This window comes from Panthera tigris, chromosome E3 (genome assembly GCF_018350195.1).
Source record: "Panthera tigris isolate Pti1 chromosome E3, P.tigris_Pti1_mat1.1, whole genome shotgun sequence".
Lineage (NCBI taxonomy): Eukaryota > Metazoa > Chordata > Mammalia > Carnivora > Felidae > Panthera > Panthera tigris.
The window spans coordinates 6,941,636-6,957,886 of record NC_056675.1 but is presented as its reverse complement, the minus strand read 5'-3'; the positions used below and the strand labels follow the sequence as shown (position 1 = coordinate 6,957,886).

The 16,251-nt window shown below is 39.2% G+C and overlaps 1 protein-coding gene across 1 annotated transcript in view; it reads right to left on the bottom strand.

The window, feature by feature from the left end:
- Positions 1-326: 326 nt before the first annotated feature.
- Positions 327-16,251, bottom strand: part of LOC102957670 (cytochrome P450 3A12-like) — a 35,118-nt gene continuing 19,193 nt past the window's right edge. The window contains exons 8-13 of the mRNA XM_007081063.3: positions 12,873-13,000; positions 11,747-11,813; positions 8,067-8,227; positions 6,442-6,668; positions 4,063-4,225; positions 327-858 (exon numbers count right to left, since the gene is read on the bottom strand). Coding sequence (XP_007081125.1) covers positions 763-858; positions 4,063-4,225; positions 6,442-6,668; positions 8,067-8,227; positions 11,747-11,813; positions 12,873-13,000 — 842 coding nt within the window. The 3' untranslated portion in view covers positions 327-762. The remainder of the gene's footprint in view (positions 859-4,062; positions 4,226-6,441; positions 6,669-8,066; positions 8,228-11,746; positions 11,814-12,872; positions 13,001-16,251) is intronic.

Sequence of the window (16,251 nt, the reverse complement as noted above, 5' to 3'; positions counted from 1 at the left end):
TCCCTGTCTAACAGAACATCAGGGCAGATGAGATAAAAACATTAAAATACAACTAATAATAATACTAACTACCTCAATTGAATGCTATAAAAAACATGTGCTCTAAAAACAGTACAACTAAATTATGAATATACTTTCAATACACTTTATGAGCAGTGGGTAAAGTCACAGTGGATCGATCAACTCTCACCTATCTTAACATATTATGTTGGAGTTCTAAACAATCCCACCCACTCAGCGATTGTGATGGTGAAAAACATTCAGTCACTGGCTCTCACGCATCAGTTGTACAATTCCCTCTGTATGTGCAAGAAGGTATCAGTTAATACTTTTGTAAAGAGATGTTTATTGACATGATCAGTGTCATACTTAATATAGACTATTGAAAATGAGACATGTGATATGTCACCACAACAACTACTACAAAAATTCTTGTTTCATGAAAGTTTGTTGATAAAATTGTTGAGAAATTTTTATTCTTGATCAGTGCTTAGGGAAGTAGATGGTATAACTGGGGGTGGTCTATGGGAGCCAGATAGGCTGAGTCTACATGTCTGGCACTTATTAGTCACCTCCTTTACTCTCCACAAGATATAATGCTCCACACAGAGACTGAGAAAGCTATGGAATCCCTAGTCATCCAACACAGGCACTTCATGAAGCCCATCTTCATTTCTGGGTTGTACTCACAAAGTAAATGGAGGCCTCTGGTATTCTGGGACACAGGTTCTTGAAGAACAAAGGGGAAGTCCTTAGGGAAAGTCAAGCTCGATTCACACTCCCATCTCTCAGCTCAACCTTGAGAACAATGGGTTTTTCTGGTTGAATAATACTTAGAGCGTTTAATTTCGGTGGGATCTGCAAAAGTTAAAAATCATATGAAAACCAACAAATGAAGCCCTACTGACAATAGAAGCAAAGCAGGCAAGATACATGAAGGAGAGTAAGAGTTTAAACATATAAATACTACTTTTATATTAATATATCTCATATTCCTTAAACTTTGTAAGCTGTCAAGACCAGAGTATGGAAACATTCATCCATCATTCACTCAAAAGAATATCTATTGAGTGTCTACTCTGTACCAGGCTGGACACAAACTCATGTTGTTTTGTATTCTTTTTTGATTTAAATTTTAAGTAAAAGAATGAGCATTTAAAACTTAAAACAGGTTCTTAGCCATTATGGCAACCATTTGAAAAGTGATACAGTTAATTTTGTGTATGTTGAGTTTGCAAGACCATCTTGAATGGATATTACACATTTTATTGTATGGCCATCCTCAATGCTAAATATCCTATTGCTTCTCCCAGTAGGAATATATATTCATGATGGCCCCATTGCCTATAAATGGAGCAAAGCTTGACTGGGGCAGGGCTCATGGAATGTGGTGCCAAGTAGCCAGGATGGTCTGGACCATGGGAGTCCTTCACATCTGGCAGACTTGCTTCCCACCATTGATTCTCAACCTCACTTGCACATGAGAAGCAATGAGGGCACTTTTATTTTTTTTATTTTTTTCAATATATGAAATTTATTGTCAAATTGGTTTCCATACAACACCCAGTGCTCATCCCAAAAGGTGCCCTCCTCAATACCCATCACCCACCCTCCCCTCCCTCCCACCCCCCATCAACCCTCAGTTTGTTCTCAGGTTTTAAGAGTCTCTTATGCTTTGGCTCTCTCCCACTCTAACCTCTTTTTTTTTTTCCTTCCCCTCCCCCATGGGTTTCTGTTAAGTTTCTCAGGACCCACATAAGAGTGAAAACATATGGTATCTGTCTTTCTCTGTATGGCTTATTTCACTTAGCATCACACTCTCCAGTTCCATCCACGTTGCTACAAAGGGCCATATTTCATTCTTTCTCATTGTCATGTAGTATTCCATTGTGTATATAAACCACAATTTCTTTATCCATTCATCAGTTGATGGACATTTAGGCTCTTTCCACAATTTGGCTATTGTTGAGAGTGCTGCTATAAACATTGGGGTACAAGGGCCCCTATGCATCAGTACTCCTGTATCCCTTGGGTAAATTCCTAGCAGTGCTATTGCTGGGTCATAGGGTAGGTCTATTTTTAATTTTCTGAGGAACCTCCACACTGTTTTCCAGAGCGGCTGCACCAATTTGCATTCCCACCAACAGTGCAAGAGGGTTCCCGTTTCTCCACATCCTCTCCAGCATCTATAGTCTCCTGATTTGTTCATTTTGGCCACTCTGACTGGCGTGAGGTGATATCTGAGTGTGGTTTTGATTTGTATTTCCCTGATGAGGAGTGACATTGAGCATCTTTTCATGTGCCTGTTGGCCATCCGGATGTCTTCTTTAGAGAAGTGTCTATTCATGTTTTCTGCCCATTTCTTCACTGGCTTATTTGTTTTTCGGGTGTGGAGTTTGGTGAGCTCTTTATAGATTTTGGATACTAATTGAGGGTACTTTTAAAGCCCACTCTGGGTGAATTATGTTAGAGTTTCTGATTTGGCCTGGGCATCAGGATTGTGAAAAGAACCTACTGATTGCAATGTACAAGGAGGGGTTGTGAACCACAGTTATGAGAGCATCTGTAAGTTGTGGTAGAGAACAGCATCATTCAAAAGTCATGTTGTGTTCATCACTGCACATCATTACTGTGCACTACATGTTCCCTTCCTTTCAGTGGACTTGAAAGAAGTTTAAAACATTGCTCAATTTTTCCCTGAGATCAGGAACACGACAGGGATGTCCACTCTCACTGCTGTTGTTTAACATAGTGTTGGAAGTGCTAACATCAGCAATCAGACAACAAAAGGAAATGAAAGGCATCAAAATTGGCAAATATGAAGTCAAGCTTTCACTTTTTGCAGATGACATGATATTATACATGGAAAATCCGATAGACTCCACCAAAAGTCTGCTAGAACTGATACATGAATTCAGCAAAGTTGCAGGATACAAAATCAATGTACAGAAATCAGTTGCATTATTATACACTAACAATGAAGCAACAGAAGACAAATAAAGAAACTGATCCCATTCACAATTGCACCAAGAAGCATAAAATACCTAGGAATAAACCTGACCAAAGATGTAAAAGATCTGTATGCTGAGAACTATGAAAAGCTTATGAAGGAAATTGAAGAAGATACAAAGAAATGGAAAAACATTCCGTGCTCATGGATTGGAAGAATAAATATTGTTAAAATGTCAACTCTACCCAAAGCTATCTACACATTCAATGCAATCCCAATCAAAATTGCACCAGCATTCTTCTCGAAACTAGAGCAAGCAATCCTAAAATTCATATGGAACCACAAATAAATAAAAATAAAGATTTATTCACCAAAAAATAAAAATAAATAAATAAATAAAACATTGCTCAAGTTCTGGGTATTATGCTAAGCAAAATTAGTCACAGAAAGGCAAATATCATATGACTTCATTCATATGTGGAATTTAAGATACAAAACAGATTAACATAAGGGAAGGGAAGCAAAAATCAGGGAAGGGGACAAAACATGAGAGATTCTTAAATATAGAGAACAAACAGAATTCCTGGAGGGGTTGTGGGTGGGGGGATGGGCTAAATGGGTAAGGGGCATTAAGGAAGACACTTGTTGGGATAAGCACTGGGGGGGGGGCATGTACATAAAGGGTAAATCACTGGAGTCTACTCCTGAAATCATTGCACTATATGGTAACGAACTTGGATGTAAATTTTTAAATAAATAAATAATAAAAAATAAAATAGCGCAAAAAAACCACATTGCTCAAGTTCAAAGGTCTGTGCATAATCATATCACACTAACTGCACTGACTCTAGATGGCCCTTATGTTTGAGTGTTAATAACCCATAGACGTGGCACTCAGAGCTGAAGGAAACTTAAAAGTCACAGATGAATCCAAATAGAGATGACCAACAGAACAAATTAAGGACAAAGGAGCCTATACACACACACACACACACACACACACACACACACACACACGTGTATGGGTGTTCACACACACACATCCTTTCTGTATCTCTTAGTTTAAAAAAAACCAGTAAAACATTCTTTATGCAGAAAGTTCTCTGTCTGACCTGTGTTTCTTTACAAGGCTTGAAGGAGAAGTTCTGCAGGACTCTGACAAGGGCAAGTTTCATGTTCATAATCGCGAACCTCTTGCCAATGCAGTTTCGGGGTCCAGTTCCAAAAGGCAGGTATATATAAGGATTTATACTATCCTTGTTCTTCTTGTTGAACCTGGTTCCACAAATCAAGTTGGAAACAAGTTAGTGAAACATAAAAACCACAAGAGCCACATGTGTGGGGTTCTCAACCAGGACTACACAGGACACTCTTGGGGACTGGTCACTGAAATCCTGCCATGCTTATTCTGCGGTGACAACTGTAAGCTACAGATTCTCTGCATTCCCATTACCCTGTGGGAGTGGTCAGTCTTATTGAGGAGATGAGATGAATGTTGTTAAAAGGAAGGGTTATCTTAAACACTAGAATTACAGTCAGGGTGGGGAGATGTTCACACTCTGAAAGGCAAGCAGGAAATGAGCCTGACTGAAGAAAAGGTAGATTCCTACCTCCATTGACTTACTGTGGTCAAATGCTCAAGAAGGAAGCAGAAGAAATGTCTCCCGTGATTTACATTGTGATTTTTCTCTTCTCTTCCCTCCCCTCCCCACTAGGATCCCCCCCAGCCACTTCGACAGAACAGCCTGTCAGAAGATTTACATGAGCACACGCTGCTGCTCACTATAATCACACTGACAGAGAGTGTAATCACTGAATTCTTCTCTGTCTGTTACATGAGGCTTCCTATTAAGGAAAAATATAGATTTGCGGAAAGTGATAATGACATCATCAGTAGATATTTTTTAAAAGTGTTCAAAATGTGGACAAAATATTTGGGGCTCAGTCAGTTAACCGTTCAACTCTTGATTTTGGCTCAAGTTATGATCTCAGGGTTCATGAGTTCGAGCCCCACATCAGGTTTTCTGCTGACCGTGCAGACTTGCTTGGGATTCTCTCTTTCTCTCCCTATGCCCCCTTCCTTCTCTCTTTCTCAAAAATAAACAAGCATTTTTTAAAAAATGGACAACGTTCTGGAATGAGGTGGTGTGTCTTAAAGAGATATGGGCATAAGATGAGGAATTGTTATGGCCTGTGGATGGAGCAGCTGATACAGGTTAGTGGTGTTGGACAGTTGATGGGCACACATAAATGCATTAAGAGTATTTCATAGACATGCATCTACAAAATATGCTTGTGCGTGTGTCAAAAATTCTCCATAATAGACATTTTTAATATGTGGACTTGGTGCTGCCTGGCATAGTCCTTGACACACAGAGGTAAGTACTTCCTCTCATTGCTGAATGAATCACAGAGAAGAACCAGGAGTCTCTGTTTTCTGTTTCAGAAAATACAGCACTGGGGACTTCTGAGCTTGTGGGAACCACCAGGTCTCTTGGTCCAGAAAACAGACAACTTGGTCGATTCTGACTTCTTTCAGCAAGTAGTATGTATAGACACGATGCTAGCACTAGAACACCATGCAACAAGACAAGGACCCTGCCATCAGGGAGCTTAGAGTCAGAGCTAAAAGTCTAGATCCCTACAAATGTACTCCAAATTTTTTCTCACCAATACAATAAACAGGAAAGCAGCAGCTCTTTACAGAATTCAAGCTGTGCCCAAAGTCAGACTCTGCTCTGGATTCCCAGAGAGAAAGTTCAGGACCCTTCAAGAAGAATGTCTCAGATGGCTATAGAGCAGATGACTTTGCTTTGGACTAACCCCAGATACCAAGAGAGGTGGGAGCTGGCACAGGACTGCAGCCAGAGAAATCACAGGATTTGTGTACGCCCCCATCCTCATGAGGTTGCTCCTCTTGCCAGGGATGAGGACTCTCAGCTCCACAGACTCTCCTTTCCCAGTAGGGCTAGTGGAAATGGTGGCCAAGGTTTATAAACATGGAATGTAAGGATGTGGGGAGTAAATTTATAGAGCTAGAGAGGACAGAAAAACTTAAAGAAAAAAGAGTCCCATTTTCTTAAATAAGATATTGGTTAAATAAATTATGATACATGCATATAATCATAAACCCAAATCACATAGAATTTACTGATTATAGTTTACTGTTACATTAAGTAGTCAAAAAATATAATGCCATTCTAACTTTAAGTAATCTATATATGCATGGAAAATGTCCACAAAGATGTAACATATAATTATTAATAATCTTGACATATTGTACTGATGATAACATTAAGTTTCTTTTTCTCTCAACTACAATCTGTAAAATTTTGACAACAATAATCATTTTATAGTTAGAAAAATACTTCTAAATATAAAAAGATATAGAAATAAACAACTGAACAATCAGATATTTGTTATCTATACAAAGAAATATCAGAATATCTTCCTATATGAGGGTGGGATCTCTTTTTCAGGGTTCCCCATACCTTTCAGGACAGAATTCCTCAGGCTCTGGCCAGAGATCCAGGTCCCGGTGAAGAGTAAAGGTTGGCACCATCACTACTGCCCCTTTGGGAATGAACACACCACTGATTTCCACATCTCTCTTACAGACCCTCTCAAGTCTACCAACGATTGGATATAATCTGAGAGCTTCATTCAACACCATGTCAAGATACTCCATCTGTACAAGGGCATCATAAGTGGGAGGTGCCTAGAAGGAAAGAAACAGATTTTGATAAATTGAGATTTGGAATCAACATTCAACTCAGTCTATGCAATACTACTGAACTGTTAGGAATCCCTAAGAAACATGTATTTTGGTAAAGACTATTTATGAGCATTTCAATGTCTACCATGTCCTTTGACCTGCTCAATGGCCCCTGATATGTATACAACAGTAATGACTAGGGGAGAACATTGGGACATTCCCCTAAACAGGACTTGTTCCTAAACAGGAAATCCTTCCCATAGCTATGTGTGTTTTTTTTCCTCATGTGAACAAAGGTGACTGATATATGATGACCCTTACTCTTAAGTGAAAAATGTTGAAGTCACTGTTTCTTTCAAAATAAGGTGACACATCTGTACCAAGGAAGGAGAACATGCAACATAAAAAAATACCCTAGCCACATAAACTTTTCTACTGGAAATATCCTGCTTCCTAGTTCTTCAAATATATATACAATATGTGGAGAGAGACACTATATTATATAAAAACCATAAATAATTTGGGGAGACACCAGTTCCTTTCAACCCAAAATGGCAAGAGGTAGGTAGGATTGGATGCTACCAATTGTTGACAAACAACTTCAGTTGTAGGGGCCATTGTAAAGGGGATAAGAACCCTACTCTCAGCCCCATTCTCTGCCACTATAAGGGTCTTCTAGTTGTCCCTTCAGGATTTCACTATTCACCAAGTAAGCCACTCCAGCCCCAGAGGCCAGGTCTCTTCATAAACAGGGAATTCCAGTTTGGGAAGAGATCTGAGACAGCATGGGCAATATGTACCTATCTCTTGGTGTTATATTTAAGAGCCAACATTGGAGAGATTTAGAGTTCAATCAGGACCCAGGCACCCTGGCTCCTAGCCTGGCTTCTTTAATACTAGTGATAGTGTAAGAAAGTTATATTGTCTCTCCATAGCTAAGTTTCCTGCCTTGTGGCATGGAGATAATTTGAGATGACACTTCTTAGGGCATGTAGTAGAGACACTCACTACTTATCCAATATCCGTGTAGACCCCCATATTTCCCAGCCTATGTGAACCTATGGGAAACAACTTGCAAATGGACTGTGAACTGAGGAGATGTATGTCAGTTCAGGGCCAAACATTTGAAAAGCAGGTATACAACTCTAGTTCTTGTTCCACAGCCAACATGAAGTTCCAACTAATACAGGTATTAAAAGTGGAGCCTCGATGCCCTGTATTCCCAAGTACCTATATGGAGCAGAGACTCACTCCCATCCTCTACTAAGACCTATGTTGGATATGGGAATGTGAGTTAGAAGTGAACCTTTGCTATGAAAACCCACTAGATCAGAGGGCTAATCTGTTACTGAGGCATATCCAAGCCCATCCTTATTCCCTTTGCAGGTATGACCCGCTCACCTTATCGGGGAAAGTCGCATCAATCTCCTCCTGCAGTTTCTGCTGGACATCAGGGTGAGTGGCCAATTCATACACAAGGAAGGAAAGAGAAGTGCTTGTGGTCTCATAGCCAGCAAAAATAAACATAATAGATTGGGCCACAAGCTCTAGATCAGACAGAGCTAAAAGGAGAGGAAATGCATTTTAGCTACACCAGGCAAATGTAAAACATCATAGTAGATTATGAGAAATCCATCTGAAACTCTCAAATCCCTCAGGAGTAAAATATAAAAGCAATTTGGAATCAAACTCTGAAGGGTTTCCACTCTAATGCCTATCTTCCAGAGCCAGAAAGACCCATAAGTTATCTTGATCTGTTTATTCCCAAGGTATATACTATTCTTAGCCTTCTGTTTCTGGTTATGCCACCCTCCCCACCACCACAGGTGGGTAGTTTCATAAGATGACATTTCTGTCTAATGTACACAGTGCTATCAGTTTGTTCACTGGAGAATCATAAAAGTACTTCAGCCATAAGTAACATGAGATAGCACTGTTCCCCATGAAAATTTAAATTCTTCCAGCTAAAATACAGCGTAAGTTTTTTTGGGAGAGTTTACAATGCTAAGGCTAGTCAGGAAAATTAAATGATCTTTCATCTTAACATACTAGTGAAGACTTAAGAGAACAATGTTGGGGTACAGATAAACTTGCTACTCAAAGTGTGGTCCATGGACCAGCAGCAGTTGCAACATCTGGGAGCTTATTATAAATATAGAATCTCGGGGCGCCTGGGTGGCTCGGTCGGTTAAGCGTCCGACTTCGGCTCAGGTCATGATCCCACGGTCCGTGGGTTCGAGCCCCGCATCGGGCTCTGTGCTGACAGCTCAGAGCCTGGAGCCTGTTTCAGATTCTGTGTCTCCCTCTCCCTGTGACCCTCCCCCGTTCACGCTCTGTCTCTCTCTGTCTCAAAAATAAACGTTAAAAAAAAAAAAAATTAAAAAAAAAAAAAATATAGAATCTCAAACCTCACCCTAGAACTGTCAAATCAACATATAAGCTTCACAAGACGTGGGGAGTTTTGCACACAACCTAGTTTGAGAAGCCTGGATTACAACTTTGAGAGGTCTCAGCTAATAGAAGACCTGGGGTACATTCTTCAAGCGGATGATCTCAGATATATACAGAAACTACAACACAGACAAAAAGCTAGAAGGGTAGTGTCTGATGCTAGCCTAATCAACCACATTAAAACAGCAAGAGAAACAATGATCGATAGAAGGACAATGGCTAGCATGAAATATAAACAGAATCCAGTAAGTGGAATTAGCAATGCTTATTCACTCATGGCCTGATTGTAACCTTCCTGAGAAAATGGTCCCACTCTGAATATATGTTGGCCTCCCTTTTTATTTTCTCCTGGCAGAAACTCAGCATGGTCAGGCTTTAATTTCTTTGATCAGCACTGTGTTAAGACCATTAGATACTTAGAGCACTGAATTTAACATGGTACCTGCCACAAATAGATAACTCACAACTAAGAGCAATACAAAACGAGTATAAGAAAGGTCTACAGAGTTCTGATTTCCCAGTCATACTTTCTATGATGCTACTGTGGATAAATTCAACTATCAAATTCTTCCCCTCAATTACCATGAACCCCATGATAATCAAAGTTTAGAGTTGTGCTTTCAAATACAGTAGCTACTTGCCAGATGTGACTATTTATACTTAAATCTTAATTAACTAAATACAATATAAAATTCAGTTCTTCAGTGACTCTAGCCACATGTCAAGTTCTCAATAACCACATGTGTATAGTAGTTCTGTACTGAACTGGGAATATATAGAATATTTCCTTCATCACAGAAAGCAGTAGGACTAGATAGATAGACATAATAGAGTAGGTATATATATATATATATGTATACATATATATATATATATACACACACATATATATACATATATATACACATACATATACATATATGTGTATATATACATATACATATATGTATATATACACATATATATATACATATATATATATATACACACACACACACATATATATATTAGATAGATGATAGATGGTAGATATAGATATAGGATATATTTTTTTTGTGGTATGATGGAATAAACCATCCTTTTTCTCCAAAATCTATGGCTAAATATTCAAGAATTTTGTGAGATTTTTGTCAAACCAGAGATAGCTTGAAATTAAACACAATAGGAATATTTCTGTCATAGAAACAACTACAAATCAAGACTCCTTTTTTCTTTCAGATATATAGAACATAATTACATCAATGGTTATGGATAGATATAGACATACTTACATTTAACACTCCTGTATAAATATATTTCATGTTCTTATCTTGGTCTTCTGAGAGAAAATAGAAGCAAAGAAACCCTAGTAGCAATGAACACTCCTAGATCCCAGATTTGTATTTCTAAATACCATTTCTCACTAATAGGAAACAGATTCATGGAGAAATGGCTGATTCCAACACTCATCAGGGGAAACAAAAGATAAACCTGGAATGTCTCACACCAGAATGCAAGGAAATTCTCAGAAAATGATATGGGAAAAGGATACAGAATACTGTAAAGGTGAATAGACATCATTATACATTTGTTAAAACCTATAGAATGGACAACACCAAGAGTGAACTGTAATGTAAGCCAAGGATTTGGGGTGGCAATAATGTGTCATTGTAGGGACATTGATTGTAATAAATACATACACACAATAAATAATATATACACACACACCACATTGTGAGGGATTTTGATAATGTGGGATGCTGTCTGTAGGTAGAGCACAGGAATATGGGAAATCTCTGTGTTTTTCACTCAATTTTAGTGAACCTAAAACTGCTATAAAAAATAAACTCTATTGAGAGCCTTAAAAAGAAGAAAGAATAAAAATAATACACAGAAGCCCACTTGAAAGGCCTTCCAGATGACAAATGTGAGAGAATTGAGGATCTAAATAAAAATGATGTAAGAGATTTAGTTATATATGAGATCATACTGACATATATAAATAAATTAATTCATGAGAGATTAATAGCTTCCTAACAATGGAACATTAACTCATAAATATAGAAGAAAGGATGTATTTAGAAATTCACCATCCTGAAACCATCATGGTATTAACGGTTTCAGTCAAATGCCATCCATGGACAAGATAGGTAATAAGTTAAACTTTGAAAAAAAAAACCCACAGTATTTACACAGTTGCAAAGGCTTCCTGCACCAGTTATTTATTAATTATGAAGGGAAAAATAAAACTTTACAAGTATATTATGCCAGTGAACACAACTTTAACCAGGTGTCCCAAGTGAAGGTCACCAACAATGGGGCCATGTGCCTCCTGGTGTGATGAAGCCTTGATGTGAATTTCCAGACAGAGGTTCTGATTCAGTGGGTCTGGAGTAAGCCACAGGATTCACATTGGAAACAAGCTCCCCTGTGGCAGACAACTGACTGCTTAGTCTATCATTGCCAACAGGCTCTGAACAAACCTGAGGCTGTGGGCTTCTGAAAACAGTGCTTCTGCTCCGTTTCTATCTAAACATGTGTTGCTCTTCAATTTGCAGAATTCCACTTGCTAAAAACCTTCCTGCACATCTCAGAACCACCCCTGCCTCTGAGTCTCCCATCACTGGTTCTCTGAAACTCTCCTTGCTTACCTTTATGGGTGTCTGTTTCTTTGGAATTCTGGGAGTTAATCATCAGCTGGAGCAAATCCACTTGGTGCTGGAAGCAGAAAGAGAAGTTTCAATGACAAAAAGTCACTTGTGAAGTCAGAATTAAGTCAGGGGTTCAGGACTTAACTTCTTTCCTGAGAATATGGCCCCTTTATGCACAAAGGTCTCACTAGTTTTGTCAGAGTCATCACTAAACAAAAACATCCAGGTACAAACTTGGAGAACAGGATGCTTCCCTGACAGGAATCCAGCTACTGTGTCTCACTGCTTTTCTGCCTTCAGCTTTTCTGGCTTTTGACTACAGCTTCTTGGCCAAAGAATTGCCTGCTCCCTCTCTTGCCATGCCTGCTTGCTCAAGAGAAAGTCCATAATTCCAGTCCTTTTTAACTCTGGCCTTAATTCTTAATGAATGGTCACAAAGATCAATCCCCTGGCCCCTGCAGTATCAATGAGAAGCTGTGTGTCAGCATCTTTCAGTGCCCCACCCTCTCAGAACTCTGCACAATATTCAGTGACATCCTGGGGTACCCAGCCCTGTCTCCCTGTGCAGCACACATTCTTTTCTGGCCACCAGACCTCATGAGGCAAAACTGGCTTAGGCATCTTGCAGCCTTAGTGCCCAGAGAAGACTCCTGCCCACTCCAGACAATGGCAAGCTCAAGTTTAACACAGACTATACTCCACGAAGTGCCTAACAGGACATTCCACTAGAGAATGTGTAAAACAAGAGGCTTAGAATTGAAGGCATTCTTTGCCAATGTAAGATCTGGAAAAATTACAATACAGAAAATTATTTTTACACAGCAATTTTTATGCTTCAACAATTTATTGAAGCGAAGTGGTAGTTTTTCTCTCACCAAATTTTGTGCAGTGACATACTAGTTGCCATGGTCATTATTAAATTTTAAACATTCTTTCTCTGACTCATTTTCTTATCTCCTTCCTTAACTTCCACCTTTTTAATTCTAAAATGTCAGAACTCTCCTGCTCTAAACCCTACAGTGCTCTAACTACCATAAAAACATACATAGAAGTACACACATGAGATGTACACAACTCAATAAAAGATCAAAAGTGAACATCCACATGTAACCACCACTGGATTTACCTTTTGTTTATCTTTGAGGCGACTTTCCTTCATCCTTTTTACAGATTTTGTGAAAAAATCAGTAACTTTTTTTGGAAACAGCCAGATATTTAATAGTTCAAAAACTGGGGTAAGGAATGGGAAGAGTACTGTAAGGAAAAAGAACAATGGAAAGCACAGTGAAAATGCAAAATTTACCTGGAGCAATTATAATTTGCTCTTCTAATCAGAGGAGTAAAAGACACCAGGAGTCATTGAAACCAGGAGTCATTCCCTTATGGCCTTTATTGGAAATTTCAAACCAATGGCTGAGCCAGGGCAAGTCACACATGAGGACCACCACTACAGCAGTGAGATCAGTGTCTACTTCCACAGGTTTGGAGTGACCAAAGCAACAGAATTACATCCCTGGATATCTTAGCTTTTATTTTTAGACTAGAACCTCTTTGTATAAACCAGACCATAATATGCTACTTTAATTAACCATGATGTACCTGCCTCCTTAGTGCAGTAGGCAGCGCGTCAGTCTCATAATTAATCATGATGTTTAAGAAACTGTTGTCAGGATGCAAATAATACACAGTATGCCCTTCAACCACAATGAAATAAAATTAGAAATTGAGAACATAAACAACATTGGGAAACCCACAAATAAAATATGTGGAAATTAAACATTACACTCTTATATAACCAATGGTTCAAAGAAGAAATCAAAAAGGCAATTAAGAATTACTTGGAGGGGGTGCCTGGGTGGCTCAGTAGTTTAAGTGTTGGCTTCAGTTCAGGTCATGATATCATAGTTAATGAGTTCGAACCAGCATCAGGCTCTGTGCTGACAGCTCAGAGCCTGGAACCTGCTTTGGATTCTGTGTCTCCCTCTGTCTCTGCCCCTCCCCCACTTGCATTCTGTCTCTATGTCTCTCAAAAATAAATAAATAAACATTAATTTTTTTAATTAAAAAAAAGGATTACTTGGAGACTGATAAATATAAAGACATGAAATACCAACTCTTGGATATAGCAAAAGCAGTGACCAGGAAGAAATGTATCACTATAAATGTCTACATTAAAAAGAACCAAGATCTAGAAGATGGCATAACAGCATGGAAGGTGTTTTTTGCATCTTGTGTCCATAAAATACAGCCAGACAACACTAAACCATCCTGCAAACCTAGAAAACTGATTTGAGGATTAACACAACAATCTGCACAACCTGAACCACAGAACTCAGCAGATATGCAGCATGGAGAGGTGAACTGGGGGAGAGAGAAGTCACAGAGGACACGGAGCTGTTTTGAGAGGACAGGGACAGAGGGAGAGTATGGGAAAAGCACTCCCCCTCCAAAAGCAGCAGGAGAGAGAGTGGAAAAGTGGAAACAGCCACAGGGACTGAACTAAAAGGGAGAAAGAAGAAGGGAGAGGGTTTAAATTCCATTAAGACTCTATCAACAGGGAGACTGCAGAGTCTGAAACTCCACAGCTTGACACCTGGAAGTGCTCTGGTAGGAAGGGCGAATCCCCAGGAGCAGAGTGAAGACCAGGGGTCCTTGGGACACATTGGGAGAGGCGGTTCACTGCTGGGAGGACATTTGGTAGAGGTTGTGTGGCCACCCCACGGGCAAACATCACAGCAGACTGGGAGAACAACCACATTTGCTGGTACTAGAACAAGGAAGTTAAGGGGGAAGCCTGGTGCCAGATATGTATTGTGATTTTCCATAATCCCTGAAATGCTGCTTCTACACAATCATGTTAACTTCTTCTGGAGAGGGCTGGCACCCAGCTGCAGTCTCCGGGCATTGGCAGCAGCATGGGCCCGTGAATGTTCCTGGGTGTGGCCGGACCCGGCCATTGCTCAGTGAGACCTTTGTGCAGAGGGTCAGAACAGGTCAAAGCTGCAGTCCCTCAGAAGCGAGGGGTTGGGAAAAAGAGCTGCATTTGGGATAAAAGTCAGGAGGAAGGTGCTGCCTGGCAACCTGAGGGCTTGGTCTTGGACAGTATAACAGCAGGGAGTGGACAGGAGCCAGAGACAAAGGATGGGTGTGTAATTGCTGATCAAGGAAACAGAGTTCCGATACCAGAGACTGGGTAGCTGGGTGATGCCTTTTTCCCCACCTCTTGTGCATGCACATACATACCTACATGCGCCACAAATATCCACCCCAATAAGCTAAGCAGCACCATCTAGTGGAGAACAGAGACATTATACTAAGCCCCATCCACTGGGCCAACCTCACTCTTCAGGAACACTACGTCTCTCTGCCTACTTAGTTTACAGATTATAAAGTGCTTCATAGTTTGACTTCAATGGGAAAACCATGTAATTTCAATCGTATTTCAGTCTGTTCGCTGTTCTATCCATTCAATTTTCCTTTTTTTTCTTTTTCATTTCTTTTCTTTTCCTTGAATACAAAAAGAGAAAAAATTTATTTTTATTTTCAATTTTTCCTAAAAATACTTTTCTTTAATTTTTTCTATTTTTTTTACTTTATTGTAAATTTTTCAAATTCTATTTTACCTACATCATTTCATTTTATTCGATTTTAGTGTATTCATTTTTTCAAATTTTCAAAACTTTTCCTTTTTTTTCTTTTTCCTTTTATATCTGATCAAGCTCCTTTCGAACCCAGAACAAAACACACGTAAAATCTAGCATTCTTTATTTGGTATTTTTGTGTTTGTTGTTTTAATTTTTTAATTTTAATTTTCTTTACCTTATTGATTCCTTCTCTTCCTTCAAAATGAAAAAATGAAGGAATTCACCCCAAAACAAGGGCAGGAATAAATGACAGCCAGGGACTTAATAACACAGATACAAGCAAGATGTCTGAACCAGAATTTAGAATCATGATAATAAGAATAAGAGCTGGGGTCGAAAATAGATTAGAATCCCTTTCTGAGGACATAAAAGAAGTAAAAGCTAGTCAGGATGAAATACAAAATGCTATAACTGAGCTGCAATTTTGAATGGATGCCACAGCAGCAAGGATGGATGAGGCAGAGCAGCGAATAAGCGATATAGAAGACAAACTTATGGACAATAATGAAGCAGAAAAAAAGAGGAAAACTAAGGCAAAAGAGCATGTTTTAAGAATTAGAGAAATCAGTGACCCATTAAAAAGGAACAACATCAGAATCATAGGGGTCCCAGAAGATGAAGAGAGAGAAAAAGGGGTAGAAGGATTATGTGAGCAAATCATAGCAGAAAACTTTCCTAACCTGGGGAAAGACACAAACATCAAAATCCAGGAAGCACAGAGGACTCCCTTAAATTCAAGAAAAACTGACCATCAACAAGGCATATCATAGTCAAATTCATAAAATACTCAGTCAAGGAAAGAATCATGAAAGCAGCAGGGGAAAAAAAGTCCCTAACCTACAAGGGAAGAAAGATCAGGTT